The sequence below is a fragment of the Triplophysa rosa genome, linkage group LG21, assembly GCF_024868665.1.
Source record: "Triplophysa rosa linkage group LG21, Trosa_1v2, whole genome shotgun sequence".
Lineage (NCBI taxonomy): Eukaryota > Metazoa > Chordata > Actinopteri > Cypriniformes > Nemacheilidae > Triplophysa > Triplophysa rosa.
The window spans coordinates 19,507,867-19,525,531 of record NC_079910.1 but is presented as its reverse complement, the minus strand read 5'-3'; the positions used below and the strand labels follow the sequence as shown (position 1 = coordinate 19,525,531).

General features: G+C 46.8%; 1 protein-coding gene across 1 annotated transcript in view; it reads right to left on the bottom strand.

Annotated features, from left to right (window-relative positions):
• The window catches only part of prdm5 (PR domain containing 5), an 86,234-nt gene that overhangs the window by 36,550 nt on the left and 32,019 nt on the right, over positions 1-17,665 (bottom strand). Inside the window, exons 12-13 of the mRNA XM_057319516.1 lie at positions 14,014-14,174; positions 11,069-11,162 (exon numbers count right to left, since the gene is read on the bottom strand). Of these exons, the coding sequence (XP_057175499.1) occupies positions 11,069-11,162; positions 14,014-14,174 (255 nt within the window). The remainder of the gene's footprint in view (positions 1-11,068; positions 11,163-14,013; positions 14,175-17,665) is intronic.

The following is a 17,665-nucleotide window of genomic DNA, read 5'->3' as shown; positions in this document are numbered from 1 at the left end:
ACACTTTGCTACAATGTAAAGCAGTGAGTGTACAGCTTGTATAACAGTGTAAATTTGCTGTCCCCTCAAAATAACTCAACACACAGCCATTAATGTCTAAACCGCTGGCAACAAAAGTGAGTACACCCCTAAGTGAAAATGTCCAAATTGGGCCCAATTAGCCATTTTCCCTCCCCGGTGTCATGTGATTCGTTAGTGTTACAAGGTCTCATGTGTGAATGGGGAGCAGGTGTGTTAAATTTGGTGTTATCGCTCTCACTCTCTCATACTGGTCTCTGGAAGGTCAACATGGTACCTCATGGCAGAGAACTCTCTGAGGATCTGAAAAGAGAATTGTTGCTCTACATATAGATGGCCTAGGCTATAAGAAGATTGCCAAGACCCTGAAACTGAGCTGCAGCACGGTTGCCAAGACCATACAGCGGTTTAACAGGACAGGTTCTACTCAGAACAGGCCTCGCCATGGTAGACCAAAGAAGTTGAGTGCACATGCTCAGCGTCATATCCAGAGGTTGTCTTTGGGAAATAGACGTATGAGAGCTGCCAGCATTGCTGCAGAGGTTGAAGGGATGGGGGGTCAGCCTGTCAGTGCTCAGACCATACACCGCACACTGCATCAAATTGGTCTGCATGGCTGTCATCCCAGAAGGAAGCCTCTTCTAAAGATGATGCACAAGAAAGCCCACGAACAGTTTGCTGAAGACAAGCAGACTAAGGACATGGATTACTGGAACCATGCCCTGTGGTCTGATGAGACCAAGATAAACTTATTTGGTACAGATGGTGTCAAGCGTGTGTGGCGGCAACCAGGTGAGGAGTACAAAGACAAGTGTGTCTTGCCTACAGTCAAGCATGGTCGTGGGAGTGTCATGGTCTGGGGCTGCATGAGTGCTGCCGGCACTGGGGAACTACAGTTCATTGAGGGAACCATGAATGCCAACATGTACTGTGACATACTGAAGCAGTATTCCAACAAGATAACAACCCCAAAAGAAGCTGAGGGTAAAGGTGATGGACTGGCCAAGAATGTCTACAGACCTAAACCCTATTGAGCATCTGTGGGGCATCCTCAAATGGAAGGTGGATGAGCGCAAGGTCTCTAACATCCACCAGCCCCGTGATGTCATCATGGAGGAGTGGAAGAGGACTCCAGTGGCAACCTGTGAAGCTCTGGTGAACTCCATGCCCAAGAGGGTTAAGGCAGTGCTGGAAAATAATGGTGGCCACACAAAATATTGACACTTTGGGCCCAATTTGGACATTTTCACTTAGGGGTGTACTAACTTTTGTTGCCAGCGGTTTAGACATTAATGGCTGTTTGTTGAGTTATTTTGAGGGGACAGCAAATTTACACTGTTATACATTATATATAAGCTGTACACTCACTACTTTACATTGTGCAAAGTGTCATTTCTAGTGTTGTCACATGAAAAGATATAATAAAATATTAACAAAAATGTGAGGGGTAAACTCACTTCTGTGAAATACTGTATGTACTGTTGGAGGTTTCACGCTACACTCTAAAAACTGTTGTGTTAGTTATTTAACAAAAAATCAACACAAAATTGCACATCATGTGTTAAAGATAGCATAACACAGACAGTGTATTAATTATTAAGCTCATATTTCTAAGTATGAGAGAAAATATTGTTCAAAGTACTAAGATGTTCCAAGATCATGGAAAAAATGAAAGAAATAGTTCACCGAAAAATCTCAATTTTGTCCTTTTTTACTCACCCACATGATGTTCTACACGTTTGAAAACCTCTCAGTGTCTTCGGAGCACAACTTAAGATATTTTTGATGACATCCGAGAGCTTCCAGGCCTCATTATAGACATCATACTTCATACATTCTCACTGGAAAGGTCCAGAAAAGTACTAAAGACATAGTTAAAATGGTCCATGTGATCATAATGGTTCAATAGAATTTTTAAAAGTGACGAGAATACTTTATGTGCGCAACAGAAAGCAAAATAACGACTATAATCAACATATTCTTCTCTTTTCTTTGTCAGACTATGACACGAGTTCATGAGAGCACTTTGACGCATACGCATCCAGGTTGTGCCCCAATGCATGCGCTATGCGGCGTTCGAGCACGCAACCCGAGTGTGCATGCGTCGTGGTGCTCTCTTGTGGCGCATGCATGAGGGCAGACGCATGCGCATCCAGGGTTGTGCGCTCAAACGCCACATGGGGCATGCATTGGGGCACAACCTGGATGTGTATGCGTCAAAGTGCTCTCATGAACGCGTGTCGTAGTCTGACAAGGAAAAGTGAAGAATATCTTGATTATAGTCGTTATTTTGCTTTCTGTTGCGCACATAAAGTATTCTCAAAAGTAAAGTCTTCACTACTTTTCTGGACCTTGATAGTGACAATTACTATCGTGTCTCTGAGGAGGCCTCGCAGCTCTCGGATGTCATCAAAAATATCTTAATTTGTGTTCCGAAGATGATGGGAGGTGTTGAAATGTGTAGAACGTCATGTGGGTGAGTAAAAAATGACAACATTTTGATTTTTCGGTGAACTATTCCTTTAAGTTGAGTAATGGAGCAGCACTCTCTAGACACTACCCTGGACCACAGTCATAAGGGTCAATTTGTCGATATTTAGAAGTATACATCATCTGAAAGCTGAATAAATAACCTTCCCATCGATGTATGGTTTGTAAGGATAATATTTGTCTGAGATACAGCTATTTGAAAATCTGGAACATGAGGGTGCAAAAAAATCAAAATATTGAGAAAATCATAATAATCATTTTGGTCTGAAATGCACCCATTTTTTAAGGGGGCACAGTGTTCACAACACACAGAAACATTCCCTGTATGTAGAAATACATACATTTAAAGCAATATTATAGAGAATATATCTTAAGCGTATTCAAAACATTGCACAAATCATTGCGAGAATTAAATTACAACACTATCTGGTTGATATATGAATCTTCTTCCCAGTAAAAAAAAGTACATTTTTAAGGTAAATGCATCAGTCTGGTGTATTTCGAGACAAAATATCTTGTATATAATTATGCTATAGTAGTAAAAGAGACATTGTTGTCATACAAATGAATATAGAGCACAAAAGTAAAAGAATATGAAGCAAAATGGTTACCCTTTAATAAACTGCCTTTAATACAGATTTATTATCCATTACAAAATTCCATCCATTATGAAACAAAAATATGTAATGCAATATAATAATAGTAATTTAAGTGCATCTATTTCTTAATATATGAAAAGTGTCAATTCTTTGTTTTATTTAATATATTGTATATATTCTTTTAACTAATATACCACTCTATGGGTACGTTCATACAGTCACTTTTTAGGATTGACAACGTCTTGGTTACGGATGTAACCTCGGTTCCCTGATGGAGGGAACGAGACGTTGTGTCGAACCGACAGAATGAGGTTTGTCTTGAGAACCTATCATCTTCTGAGTATTTAGAAAAGGCCAATGAAAATTGGCGAATGAAATTTGCATGCCGGGCTCCTCCCCGGATGTCCGGGTATAAGAGGGAAGCCGGCGTGCTCATTCATTCACCTTTTGTTCTTCAGAGCCTACGCATCTGATGAGCTTCTCTACGATCTTTGGTGATCATTTTTCTGCTGGAATCTACGACGTGGACAGCGGACGGTCCCTTCCTGCAGTGACTCTCCCCTGGGCGTCTCGGCAGTTCCGGAGGTGTTCGAGCAAATTTCCTTTTCTAAAAGAGCAAATTTCTCCAGCGTGGCTTGTCCCGCTGTTCTCATGGGTGCAACACACTCATCGAGGAGGGGGACGGACACAATGCCTGCTTCCAGTACGCTGGGGCAGACGTTGTGGATACGTCCTGCCCGCACTGCGGGCGGTGACGATTCAGACGTTGCGTCACAGGTGGCTGTGTTCCCACGGGACTCAGCCACCACCTCGTTTGCTCCCCGTTCCGTGGCGGCAGGACTACGGCCCTGCCGTCCGCTACGGCAAGCAGCGAGGGTGAGATGAGGATTACTGTGAGCGATAATCCGCCAGCCACGGCTCACGGACCGTTCACACCTCGTTTCGCTCGTCTGACCGTTCCCCAAAAAGACGGTCCGCCGTCTTATTCCTCAATCACGTATTCGGACACGATGCGTGATGATGAGATGTCTCTTGCAGCATCGGGGGGTGACGTACTGCCATCCGACTCCGACGATTCCTCGGGCTCCCTCCCTCGGGGGGTCGAGCCCAGGAAGAAGCGGACGTCGAAATGTCAGCCATGCTTTCCCGGGCCGCCGTGAGTGTTGGGTTGCAGTGCCCGCACTGCCTCTCCCGGCGCTCGCGGCTGGCTACATGGCGCCTCGGGTTTGAGCGCGGCTCCAAGCCGCGCCCGCCCCCAGTGCCGTGTTTACCGGAAGTGCATGAGGAACTTTGTAAGACCTGGAACGCCCCTTCCCGGCACGTTTCACGTCAAACAAAGTTCTGTCACCCTCTCTTCCCTCGAGGTTGAGACAGCTGGAGGATACGTCGGTGTCCCCCAGGTGGAGTATGCCGCCGCGGTGCACTCGTGCCCGTAGGTGGCGGCCACCTGGGGGGGCTCGACCTAGACTCCCATCCAAAGCATGTGGTGTCTCGGCATCTCTGGTGTCGAGAGCTTACATTGCGGCGGACCAAGCTGCCTCCTCTCTCCACGCTATGGCTCCTGCCAGGCCAGGGCGTTGAGAGAGCTCCACGAGGGTAAGACCGACCCAGCGCTTATGCAGGAACTCCGCGCCGCCACCGACCTCGCTCTACGGGCGACCAAGGTGACCACGCGGGCCCTGGGTCGGACGATGTCCACACTTGTGGTCCATGAGAAACTCCTCTGGCCGATCCTTGCGCAGATGAGTAGCGCTGAGAAGGTCCGCTTTCTCGACGCACCCGTCTCGCAAGGGGGGGCTGGTTGGTGTTACTGTCGAGTCGCAGCGGCCCCTCTCACCCCCCGCCCGTCGGGGGCGCGAGACCCGCACGCTGCCTCCCCCGGAGGGTTCTCGACAGTAAAGAAGCAGTCCTCCGTGCCGCGACTCGGCCGCCTCAGCCGTCGAGTCCCGTGCACTGTCTGCTTCCCAGCAGCCCTGGTCCTCTTCGACGCCCTCCAGCTCTGGCGCCCCCCACTCAGGCGGCCCCCCCTGGAGGAGACAGCGAAGAGGAGACCATCGCCCCATCAGCAGCCGCGGGCAGCGGCTGTCATGGGATCACCTCAGGGGGATCGAGGCTACCATTGGGCCCGACCCCAGCCACAGCGCTGGTAGGTCGGATAGGGACGGTTCCTGCCCCGTCCCTCCATCTGCTGGCCCCCTCCGGGGGGCTAGCGCCCACTTACTCTCAAAAAGGAGAGTTCCTCTCTCTCTGGGTTACCTCAGCCGCTCTCACCCTCTGCACGACGGTGAACGGCAAACTCGACGTTGCGTCATGGCAAAGCGCAATGTCGAGTATAAACACCAGCCCTCAGCACTCTCAGTCAGACAGTGCGTTGAGCTGCGCAGTCGCCAGGCAGGAAATATGGCAGAGCCGATCTCCTCCCCGGGGGGCCTCCCCTGGCAAGGAATCCGTACTGCTAGCCATCGAACCACCCTCCGCGGGGGCGATGAAGCAGATCAACCTCTAGTCCCCTGTCACAGTTCTGGGAGCCCCCAGACTGTCAGGCGGGCTGAGGAAGACGATCCGTCTCGGCTACGCGATTCAGTCGCTACACGTCCGCCCAAGTTCCGGGACGTCCTTTTACCTCAGGCAGAGGCAGGGATGCCCCCGTACTTCGGGCGGAGGTCGCCTCCCTTCTGGTGAAGGGAGCGATCGAGCCCGTCCCACCGGCCGAGGTGTTCAGCGGGTTTTACAGCCCGTACTTCATTGTCCCTAAGAAAGGCGGAGGGTTGCGCCCTATCTTGGGTCTGTGTGTTCTGAACAGGCACCTACACTAGCTGCCTTTCAGGATGGTCACGCAGAAGCGCATCCTGGCGTCCGTCAGGCGTCAGGACTGGTTCATGGCAATCGACCTGAAGGACGCGTACTTTCATGTCTCGATCCTCCCTCGACTTCGGCCGTTCCGACGGTTCGCGTTCGAGGGACGGGCATATCAGTACAGGGTCCTCCCCTTCGGTCTGTCCCTGTCTCCACGAGTCTTTACGAAGGTCGTGGAAGCCGCCCTCCTTCCCCGTTGGGAAGGAGGTGTGCGGGTACTAACTATCTCGACGACTGGCTCAAGTTTGGGCACACTCTCGAGATCTGTGGTGTACACACAGGGACCTGGTGCTCCGGCACCTAGATCGGTGGGGCCACAGGTCAACTGAGATAAGAGCAAGCTCTCCCCGGTGCAGAGCATCCTCTTTCTCGGTATGGAACTCGACTCTGTCCTCACGGGCGGCCCCGCTCACCCCCAGGGGGGGCGCGAGGACTAGCGCGCCCGGTCAGTGTTGAACTGCCTGAGATCAGACAGTCAGCGGTCCCCCTGTAACAAGAGGCTCCTGGGATTCATGGCATCCTCGGCGGGGGTGGCCCCCCCTCGGGTCGATGCATATACGACCGCTCCAACACTGGCGGCAGAGTCAAGTTCCTTGGAGAGCGTGGCACACCGGCAGCAGGCGTTGGTCACACGCTTTTCTGCCGACACACCCTAAGGGGTGCCGTGTGCAACGGGCAAGCAGTGTCGGGGCGGTGGACGGGCCCCCGCCTGCGTTGGCATTCAACTGCCTAGAGTTGTGGGTTGTGCTACTTGCATTGAGGGACTTCCTCTCGTGCAGGGAAGCACGTGCTGGTCCGGTCGGACAGCACAGCTGCTGTGGCGTATTCTTCACTCACAGCAGCTAACATGACTCGCCCGACGCCTCCTCCTCTGGAGTCAGCAGGTGATCAGCTCCCTGCGAGCCACACACATCCCAGGCGTCCTGAACCAGACAGCCGATGTGCTCTCTCGTCAGTTGACGCCTTGCGGAGAGTGGCGACTCCCTCCCCGCGCAGCCGGCTCATTTGGGGGCAGTTTGGCCAGGCACAGGTGGTCCTGTTGCCTCCCCGAACTCCTCCCATTGTCCGCTTGGGTACTCCCTGTCCGAGGACCCTCGGCACGGATGCCCTTGCGCACAGCTGGCCGCGGGACAAGCGGAAGTACGCTTCCCCCCAGTGAGCCTCATTGCACAGGGCCTGTGCAAGGCCAGGGAAGAGGAGCATCAAGTGGTACTAGTTACGCCCCTTCGGCCTAACCAGGACTTGGTTCTCGGAGCTGAGGCTCTGACAACAACTCCCCCCTGGCCGCTCCCCCTGGCGGACAGCTTCCCCAGGGGAAGGGGCACGTTACGGCATCCCAGGCAAAACCTGGTCTCCATGTCTGGACGGGACGAGGAGATCCTGAGTGACCCACCCCCGGTCCGGTTGGGACGTCACTCAGGCTAGGGCTTCGGCCACTGGGCGGCTATACGCCCATAGGTGGCGCCTCTTCTCGTCCTGGTGCTCTTCTCGGCGAGAAGACCCGCGGAGTTGCTCGGTCGGGTACGAGCTGTCCCGTCCTCAAGAGAGACGGGGGAGTAACCTCTCCCCCTCCACACTGGGAATGTATGTAGCCGCTACGGCCGCTCATCATGACCCAAGTGCTGGGTAGCCTCTGGGACAGCACGACCTGGTCATTAGGTTCCTAAGGGGCGCGAGAGGGTGACCACCTTACCCGCGCTCCGTACCCTCTTGCGACCTAGGTGGCGGGCCTCAAGAGGCCCCGCCCCCTTCGAGCCTCTCGGGGTTGCCGCTCTTTCTCAGTCTTGATAAAGACGGCTTTCCGCATGGCGCTCACCTCCAAGAGGGTAGGGGATCTACAAGCACCCTCCGTGTCCACAGATTGCCTAGAACTCGGGGCCGGGATTCTCACGTTATCTTGAGACCCCGCCCCGGCTACGTGCCCAAGGTTCCCACCACTCTCCCGAGAGACCAGGTGGTGAACCTGCAGGCGCTCCCCACCGGGGAGGAAGACCCAACCTATCCGTGTTGTGTCCAGTACGCGCACGGCGCCTCTACTTGGACCGCACGCAGAGCCCAGAAGCTCTGAGCAGCTCTTTGTCTGTTTCGGAGGTCAGCAGGAGGGCTGTCTCCAAACAGAGGCTGGCGCACTGGATCGTGGATGCCCTCGTTAGGGCATACCGATCTCTTTTCCTGCCCGTTGGGGGTGAGGCACACCCCTCGTGGCTGGCTCAGGGCGCCTCTCTGGCAGACATCTGCGGAGCTGCGGGTTGGGCTATGCCTAACAACTCCGTGAGGTTCTAATACCTACGCGCGGAACCGGTGTCAGCCCGCATCCTGGCAAGGTGTGGGACCGGCAGCCGGTAGGGCATACGCCTGCGGAAGCCCTTCCCCCTCCGGGGGGAGCAGTGGCGATCCCGCCTCACTTCTTTCCCCTCGGGTAAAGAACAGGCATTCCATCCATCACTAAGCACCCTTCCAGGGGACAGGCTGGGCAGAGCAGCCCTGCCCCCTTAGGCCGGGGAACAGTTGAGTTATCTCCCACATAGCTCTAACCGGACCTAGTGCTCCAGACGTGGTAACCCCCCCTCCGTGGGCTGTTCCGTCTGATGTATCCTCATGAATGGTTCCCACCTTGGCAACCCATGACCTCCCCAGGTGGACTCCCACCTTGCGGTTAACTCCTGCAGTCCGCACATTCCTCCCATGAGTTCTCCCCTGATGGTGAGACCATGTGGTGTCTCCACTAATTCCTCCCTACGGTAGGTAGTGGCCTCTGCAGCGTTTTTCCCCCCGGGGGGGGAATAATGCTTACCCAGTGGCCCGTACGGTGCCGGGCGGCTTCTCGCCATTTAGAGAATCAGGCCTCCGCCCGTGACGGCCGGCGTTAGGGGGCTTCCCAACTTTTTGTGGAAAGCTCTGGGTCCCCCTTCCTCTCCACTGGAAGGTCATAATTTCGCGCTAGCGTGTTCGTCTGACTCGCCCAGGCCAGTCAACGTCGCTCCGCAGAGATTGTGACGCGGCTCAGTGCTGTGGCGTTTTCCATAGGAACCCCATTCTGTCGGTTCGACACAACGTCGAGAGACCGACAGAAAGGGAACGTCTTGGTTACGGATGTAACCTCGGTTCCCTGATGGAGGGAACGAGACGTTGTGTCCCTCATGCCACAACACTGGCCGCCCACCCCAGCGGTCGGGGGAGGATGCTTAGGCTCCTCAGACCAAAGGTGAATGAATGAGCACGCCGGCTTCCCTCTTATACCCGGACATCCGGGGAGGAGCCCGGCATGCAAATTTCATTCGCCAATTTTCATTGGCCTTTTCTAAATACTCAGAAGATGATAGGTTCTCAAGACAAACCCCATTCTGTCGGTTCGACACAACGTCGAGAGACCGACAGAAAGGGAACTGTATTTACTTACGGGCGTGAGTCTCGAAATGTCCTGTTCATACACCGGTTTAAAGTTGCAGCTTGTATACTGTCTGTTTGAACGAGAAACCGAACTCAAGCCTGTATGGTATTCGCACGCGACGCTTGTAACCATAGTGACGGACGTACACATGAAAGATGGTGCATACTACAGACATTAATGAATGGATTTAGTGCTATATAGCAAAACTAGGTGCGATTTTATTCGCAAAGAAGTAATAAACAGACACGGACGGCAGATGAGACTTTTTTTACTTTAAACCCTTTTGTTTTTAAACACAGCACTAACGGCTGAGCGCACAATGTGGGTTGCTCCCAGACCGCAAAACTGGTGGGAGCAACTCCGGTGGAGGAGAGTGACTGGATTGAAAATGTATGCATGACGCACAATTCCTATCTTTAGGCTTGTTCGACTTGATGCGGCACCGAAGATCCGACATGCAGATGACATCAAAGTACCGCGAGAGCGAAAAAAAACGATAAAAAGTTTGCTTTCGAATCGCTCTCGCGGTACTTTGATGTCATCCGCCTGTCGGATCTTGCGGCGCTCACATTGCGAAATGCAACACCCAGATGCGACGAGCAATATGTGTGCAGAAAATAGTCGCAGTCGCCCTCTGGCATCTAGGGACGGTTGTTGAATACCACACCATTGCGCACCTGTTCGGCGTTAGAAGATCAACAGTCCACAACATTGCTAAAGAGTTCTGCACTGATTCACTCACTACAACCAGTCATTAACGGCGCGAAACTTCTGCACGCGAATACGTCACATGACGTGACAGACAAGCGGTGCGTTCCAAACGGGATATATCGCCCTCCGAAGGGCCCTTCCGAAAAGGGGACACCATACAAAACTTCACTCCAAATAAATAGAAAATGATGTTGTTTTTATCGCTCCTTTTGCCAAGTGAATTTTAAACGGACAAATTAGGAGATACAATTGCGTTTTTCCCTCTAGAGTTTACACAAAGAGATTTACTCTTCGAAGGGAGTAGGGCATAGGGATGATCACTTCGGAATGGAACGCTGGGCTAGTTGTCCAGTACGATTCCGTTCACACAGCAGGGCTTCTCCGCAAATGCGGTTGTGAGTCCCGAAAATTTAAAGGTGTGAGTTCGGTTATAGAATACGGTTGTCAAACTCGTAAATAACCGAACTGCGTGTGAACACAACCGTATTAAGAACTTAAATACAGGACTGACAACCAAATTCTGGTGCTGTATGAACGTAGCCTCTGTATTTCCAAATCTATTTTAATGATTTAATATATTATTGATAGTTCATTTAGAGGAAAATATTTTTTCTTTAAGAGTATTGTCAGTCTTTGCACCCTGAAATTGAACCTTAACATAAAAGTTATTCACTTTAAACGATGCTACCTGTATGCCAACTGGCAAGAGGTGTGTTCGACTGCGCAGACTACACCAACGTATCGCAAGAGCCATTTGAAAGCATATGGAGCAGTCTGTTCTCACAGTAGTTTGTGACATACACGGATCGATCTGGGCAGTGCCGCTTTTAATTCAAAACTGACTGTTCAAATGAATGGGCACGACTCCTCTGCACACAATGTATTGTTTGCTTTGGCTACAAATTTACCCGTGTGGTCAAGGGTCACATATATAGTACAGTGGTAAGTGTTGTGAAATCGGATCAGACTGCATTAGTGTGAATGGTGTTGTTGAGGTACTGACCCGTGTGACTGCGGATGTGCACTCGAAGAGTTCCATTACTGGCAAACTTCTGTCCACAATATGGGCAGATCTTCTCCTTCTCTCCTGTATGTGTCTGATGGGGGTGAAAAACACAGTAAAAACAAAGTATTAGGATCAATCTTTAGACATATCTTTGACTCTGGTTCTCAACTGAATGACTGTTAATGAATTCACTTTACTGGTTGATATGAACTGAGATTCTAAGACGTTCACTGCTCCTGGCCTTACACACCGAGACTTTACTATAGTGACTCAATTTTAGGACTGCCATAACCACAGTCCTACTGGGCGTCGACTTCCGTTCCAATTCAAAATTCGTACACATATCGATCTCTCTGTAGTTTAACAAACTCACCTTCCATTCCTTTTCTAAAATTCCAAGAATGATTTTTGTTATTGTTGAAGTTCAAGGAAAACGTACGGAATAAATCATATCAATTTTAGCCTATATACCCAGGTACCTGCTATAAACAGGGCTTATCTTACAATGCTGAGGGGAACAGTCGCAAACTCAAATCCAGCTATTTTCTCCCTCTCTTTATCTTTTTCCTCCCTTTTCCTTTTCACTTCCTTTCCCGCCTCTTATCTTTCCCCTACCATCTCCACTTCCTCTCTGTTCCATCTTCTCTTGAAGTACCCTTCTCTTTCTCTCTCACTCATGAAGTGTGGTTAGACAGTCATTACTCCTGTCGAATCCTTTAAAGAACTCCCTATGATGATGAATAAAGTTTCTGTGCCAGCAAAATTGTTACATTTTATAAAAGATTACTATTATTATTTACAATATTCACTTTTTAGAATAATGTGTTCTGATGCATCATGTGCAATAAGTCCAGCAACATTTATTAAAAAAATAAATGTCAGTGTAGATTTCACGTGGACTAAAATACATGAGCACTGTTAAAGTGTGGTATCAGTGATGGCGTATGTGAGGTGTAGCTGGCCTCTCCTCGCTTCTCTTCCTCTTGCTGTCAAACAGTAATTGAATATGTTTAAGGTTCTTTACTCTTGTGCCAACAGCGGGTCACATTTCAACCCTGACTGAAATGAGATCAGACAATGTCAAATGCTATCTTAACCGAAATCACACACACTACTTTAAAAACTATAGTGGTAATAAACTGCACACTGGTTTATCTGACTTTGCCGTGCCTCATGTTTGGACTGTGATGTCTTGGGAATTTAAACAGTTAGAAAACTGTTCATGTGTGTATTCATGCACTGCTGTTCAGATTAAGTGGTTTATACATTTAAAATGAATGGAATATAAATTGGTGGAACGTGAACACAATCATCCTCTGTGGCTGCGGGGGAATACATCCGGACTTGATTTTTTTGTTACGATTCTGAAATTTGACTAGAAACAAGAATATCTATCCCAGCACACAAAGCACAAAGCAAGACATTTTTTTGAGTCGAACCTTCACTGGCGACATGAGCACCACAGCTTAACATTTGACATGATAGTGCTATGAATAACGGTCCAATTACAATCCTACAGACAGTTTTCCTTATTTCTATATCGTTTTTTTGATGCAAAATTGTAAAAAGTTACAGGCCTATAGAAATTCAATTGAATTGAATTAAATCGAGTCGAACATATCCATAACAGCTGTTACACCTGACCAAGGTAGCATAGCCCAGACTATATCTCTATATGTGAAGAGTTCAGATGCAAAACCCCCTAAAAGCCAGCTCCGTCAAAAATGAGATTACGATGTTGAGTGAATGCTCTCCACACTTAGTTTACGTTACTCAAAAAATTGAGCTTCAAACCCTAAATACTAAGGGTGTAAATCGGACAGTTCAAATCGCGATTCGATTCAATATCGATTTTTTCCACCAGCGATGCGATATTTGCCGATACATCTGAAATTGTTGCGATTCGATCCGATTCTATTAATTTAATCCATATTTGACATTGCTAGGCTAGTTTAGACAAGCAGTTACATTTTTAATAACCCACGAATGCAACCAAAATATTAAACATTAATGTTTAATTAAATTCGGTCTCAACTGGGACATTTACAACAACAAACTAACAGAAAAACATTTTTTAAATAAAGAATTTCAACAATAGTGCAAATGACTGAGGTAGTTGCAGGGAAAAAAACAAATAAGAAATAAATAAACTATAAAAATACAAAGAATAAAGCTTTTAAACTTAAACGTTTGATCTGTCACACAACTTCAGATCATTTAAACAAGTACTGCAGCAGTGGTCTCTTTTATGAGATTTTTCTTTAACGATTTGCGTCCGACAGCAATCACGTCTTCTGCCTCTTTCGCTGTGGTTTCACTGCTACAACCGATTTGTTGTTGCTGCATCGCATTCACTTTTTCATTCACAAGACGAACATAAATGAAAATGCGCGCTTTGTCGGAAATGCCTAGACGGACGTTACATCAAGGAATGAGGACGCGGAGAGTGTCAAAATAAAGGTACCTATTTTATGCGTGGCATCGATGCATCGTATCGTTAGAAATTTAATGGATGTATCGATCCATATCGATGTGTTACACCCCTACTAAATACCACACTCCGCACGGTCTGAAATATCTGGTATTTCTGAAAGTAAATGTAGGATCCTGATGAAAAATACTCATTTAAACAAAAAGTTGTCTGATGGATTTAGAGGGTTTTGAACTCTTCAAATCTAGGTCTATGGTTAAACAGGTCAAGCAATGTGTTAGCTGTACAAAGGTTGTGGGTTCAATTCCCAGGAAACATACATACTTATGAAATGCATACCTTGAAGACGTTTTTGTTTAAAGCATCAAATGCATAAATGTAAAATGTTAACTTCGACCCTGAACTTTGTGTGGAGAGCAAGTAAAACGTGTTTAACCGATCCCTCACCACATTAAGCATTTACGAACAATACAAACTCAAGAAATAAAAAAGATATATATTTTGGACGCACCTTCTTGTGGCTCTTAAGCACGGAGGGTGTGACAAAAGCCTTCTCACACAGGTCACACTTGTACTTCTTGTGTCCGTCATGCACAACCTGAATGTGTACGTTGAGTGTGTCCTTACGCTTGAAGGTGGCGTCACACTGGTCGCACTTAAACGTTCTCTCACCTAGACAGACAACAGAAGATAAAAAGCATGCGAGTGCCACGCAATTTGAGAATCCCATTGAAACCTCGCATTCTGGCTCCACGAGATTTCAGAAAAATTGCAGACAGTCATTATTTTCCAAGTGTGCCACTCAAACGTGTGTTGTGCCCAAATCCACTTTGCTGCCCTCCGAGTCCATCCAGCTTTGAAAAATGTCCTGTTACCTCTTTTTATTTGAGCAATTTTTTTAAATAGATGTCAGCTCTCTTTTTTAGGAGAGGTAAAAAGAGGGATCATAGAAGATCAGGTAGAATAAGCGCGGAACCATTCAACATTCAAGAGGCCACGATTCCTTTCAGAAGATGACACTCTGTTCTTCTTCCTAAGCCTTCTTGAAATCCCACAAAACCATACACGATGCCAAGAATAGAAAACTTTTGCTCGAAAACGCGCTGCGAAAACCACCATAAAGGTTTTTCTGCTCGATCAATGCTTTCTGTAACAAACAAGCAGCGCTCACGCCAGAACACTGGTTTTAAGCTTCTTTAAATACTTGAACAGAACCCAACACGTCACCACATCTAATCGCCAGCAGAACAGACTGAGCGCTGTCTTGTAAAAGCCTGGACTACGAACAATGTCTTTAAATGAACGGGCATGCATGGCGACTACGCCAGACTTTTCATCACATGAGATGCTAATCTTCCAACTTTTCCATGAAAAAAAAGTCTTATTCATGAGGTTCTGTTGGCGCTTGGACACATGTCAGAGCACATTAAAGCCGTGTGCTGTATTCTTGTGAGAAACTGGGTATGATGTCAATCCATCAAACACAATTAGAATTTCCAGTTGTGTAGGTTGGTTTTGTGTGGTCAATAAATGCTGATGCAAAATGCCCTGAAAAGCCAATCTCTGACATCTATGAGGTTCTTGGTACTGCGGCAGTATGATGCTTCTTAACAGGGTATTCTGGGGAAGTTGGTAATGGAGGTACCCCCTCTGATGGTCCTGAGAGACAAAACATGTTTCTTCACTGGTGTATATTAAACCTCAAATATATTCTGATAGGCTGTGATTTATTATGAGTTTATGTTGACTTCATTGAGAACTCTCAGTTGTGTCTAGTTAGGACAGACTATGACGTATTGTCGTGGAACTTAAATGCAGGGTTGAACCAATGCTATTCATAAGTATAAACTGAAACTCTACTCCAGTCCAGTCTAGTCCAGAAATCTCAAAACTGATATCTATATCAAATAATTGCCTTAGCAGGACTGTTACTGGAACAGTACTGTGTTAACAGTGACTGTAATGTAAATATTGAACTTTGATAAAGTGTAAGAGACACTGGACCAAAGAACTCTATAAAAGACTGAAGACATAAACAGACATTTAGTTATCTAGATGTGACTTTACCATAAACTGATACTGTTTGTCAAACAGGTAATTAACTCTGATATACATTAAACTAATTCTAACTCCATCCATAACATTTGTCATTTGTGACCCTGGACCAAATAAAACAGTCATAAGTCGCACGGGTATATTTGTAGCAATAGCCAACAATACATTGTATGGGTCAAAATTATCTATATTTCTTTTCTGACAAAAATCATTAGGATATTAAGTAAAGATAATGTTCCATGAAGATATTTTGTAAATTTCCTACCGTAAATATATAAAAACGTTCTTTTTGTGAGTGGATGCAGCAACATCGTGAACAAAAATGGCCAGAAACACGATAACAAACTTTACTACTGCCTGCTTTTTGGGAATAACCCACTCGTTTTGGTATCTATGTAAAGCTTAGAATTTCAGGTTCATTTACTCTCTGCGACATCATTACAGCGTTGAGCGTTAAAACAAACCTGTTTCTTCTTAGCAACCACCTGCTACAGCACCTCTGATGGACAACATTAAAGACGATTTTCTCAATATTTTGATTTTTTGCACCCTCAGATTCCAGATTTTCAAATAGTTGTATGTCAACCAAATACTGTCCTATCCTTATAAACCATACATCAATAGAACGCTTATTTATTCAGCTTTCATATGATGTATAAATCTCAATTTCAAAAAAATTGACCCTGATGTGGTTTTGTGGTCCAGGGTCACATTTGTCCATTCCAAGTTTAGTCCAGCTTGTACATCTCTTTTTCACCCCAATTGCAGAAGCTCCAAAACATGTTTGTTCCATACTATATCTATAAAGTATTTTCAATATGTCTCTTTGATGCCATAAAAACCTGTGTCCAATATAAAAATATATGTATATGCATACAGTATCTCACAGAAGTAAGTACACCCCCCACATTTTTGTAAATATTTTATTATAACTTTTCATGTGACAACACTGAAGAAATGACACTTTGCTACAATGTAAAGTAGTGAGTGTAGTGTACATGTGATGATGAGCACAGAGGTCATCATCACGTGAACGTCAGTTCACCGTACTATTGTACAGACTTATGTTACAGTGTTATTGTTTACAGATGTACTGCTTATGATATGATGTTCATGACAATCTCTAGTGTTCAAAGACAAGAACTGAACAGAGACTTTGAAGGCACACAGTTTATTGCTTTGAGTACAGTATATGTACAGAGATGTGTATGTGTTACTGAACCAAATGTACACACTTTGTTAAAGAGTGTTCACTGACCCCTAAGGATGGTACGATCCACTAGCTTTGGCGGGAAGTTTAAGTTTGTATAAGTGTGGGTGAGACAAAGGAAGGGAAGGTTGGTTGAGCGTGGTTGTGGGCGAGAGAAAGACCCACGCCTGCAAATGTCTTTGTCGAGGCTAGCGTGATGCCTGGTTTTACTGTTTTTTTCCAATGTTTGTACAGTCAGTTTAAACTATTTTGCTGTTTCTTCTTTTCTTTATTCTTATTTTGGGTAAAGTGTGTGGATTCATGTGTGACGAGACAGCTGTCCAAAATAAAATGACTTGGACTGAAATAAGTTCCCACCTTGTGCTGCGTTTTTGTCCTCTCCCAGGCCTCACAGCAGGAAGACTACTCTGATTGTCTGTAGCAACTGACCGTCCGACTAAAAACAGCGGCGACAATCTGACAGTACAGCTTGTATAACAGTGTAAATTTGCTGTCCCCTCAAAATAACTCAACACACAGCCATTAATGTCTAAACCGCTGGCAACAAAAGTGAGTGCACCCCTAAGTGAAAATGTCCAAATCGGGCCCAATTAGCCATTTTCCCTCACCGGTGTCATGTGATTCGTTAGTGTTACAAGGTCTCAGGTGTGAATGGGGAGCAGGTGTGTTAAATTTGGTGTTATCGCTCTCACTCTCTCAAGTTGTACACTCACTACTTTACATTGTAGCAAAGTGTCATTTCTTCAGTGTGGTCACATGAAAAGTTATAATAAAATATTTACAAAAATGTGAGGGGTGTACTCACTTCTGTGAGATACTGTATGTATATGTATGTACGTACATACCATATGTACATATACTGTACATATATATACACACACACACAAACAAATATATA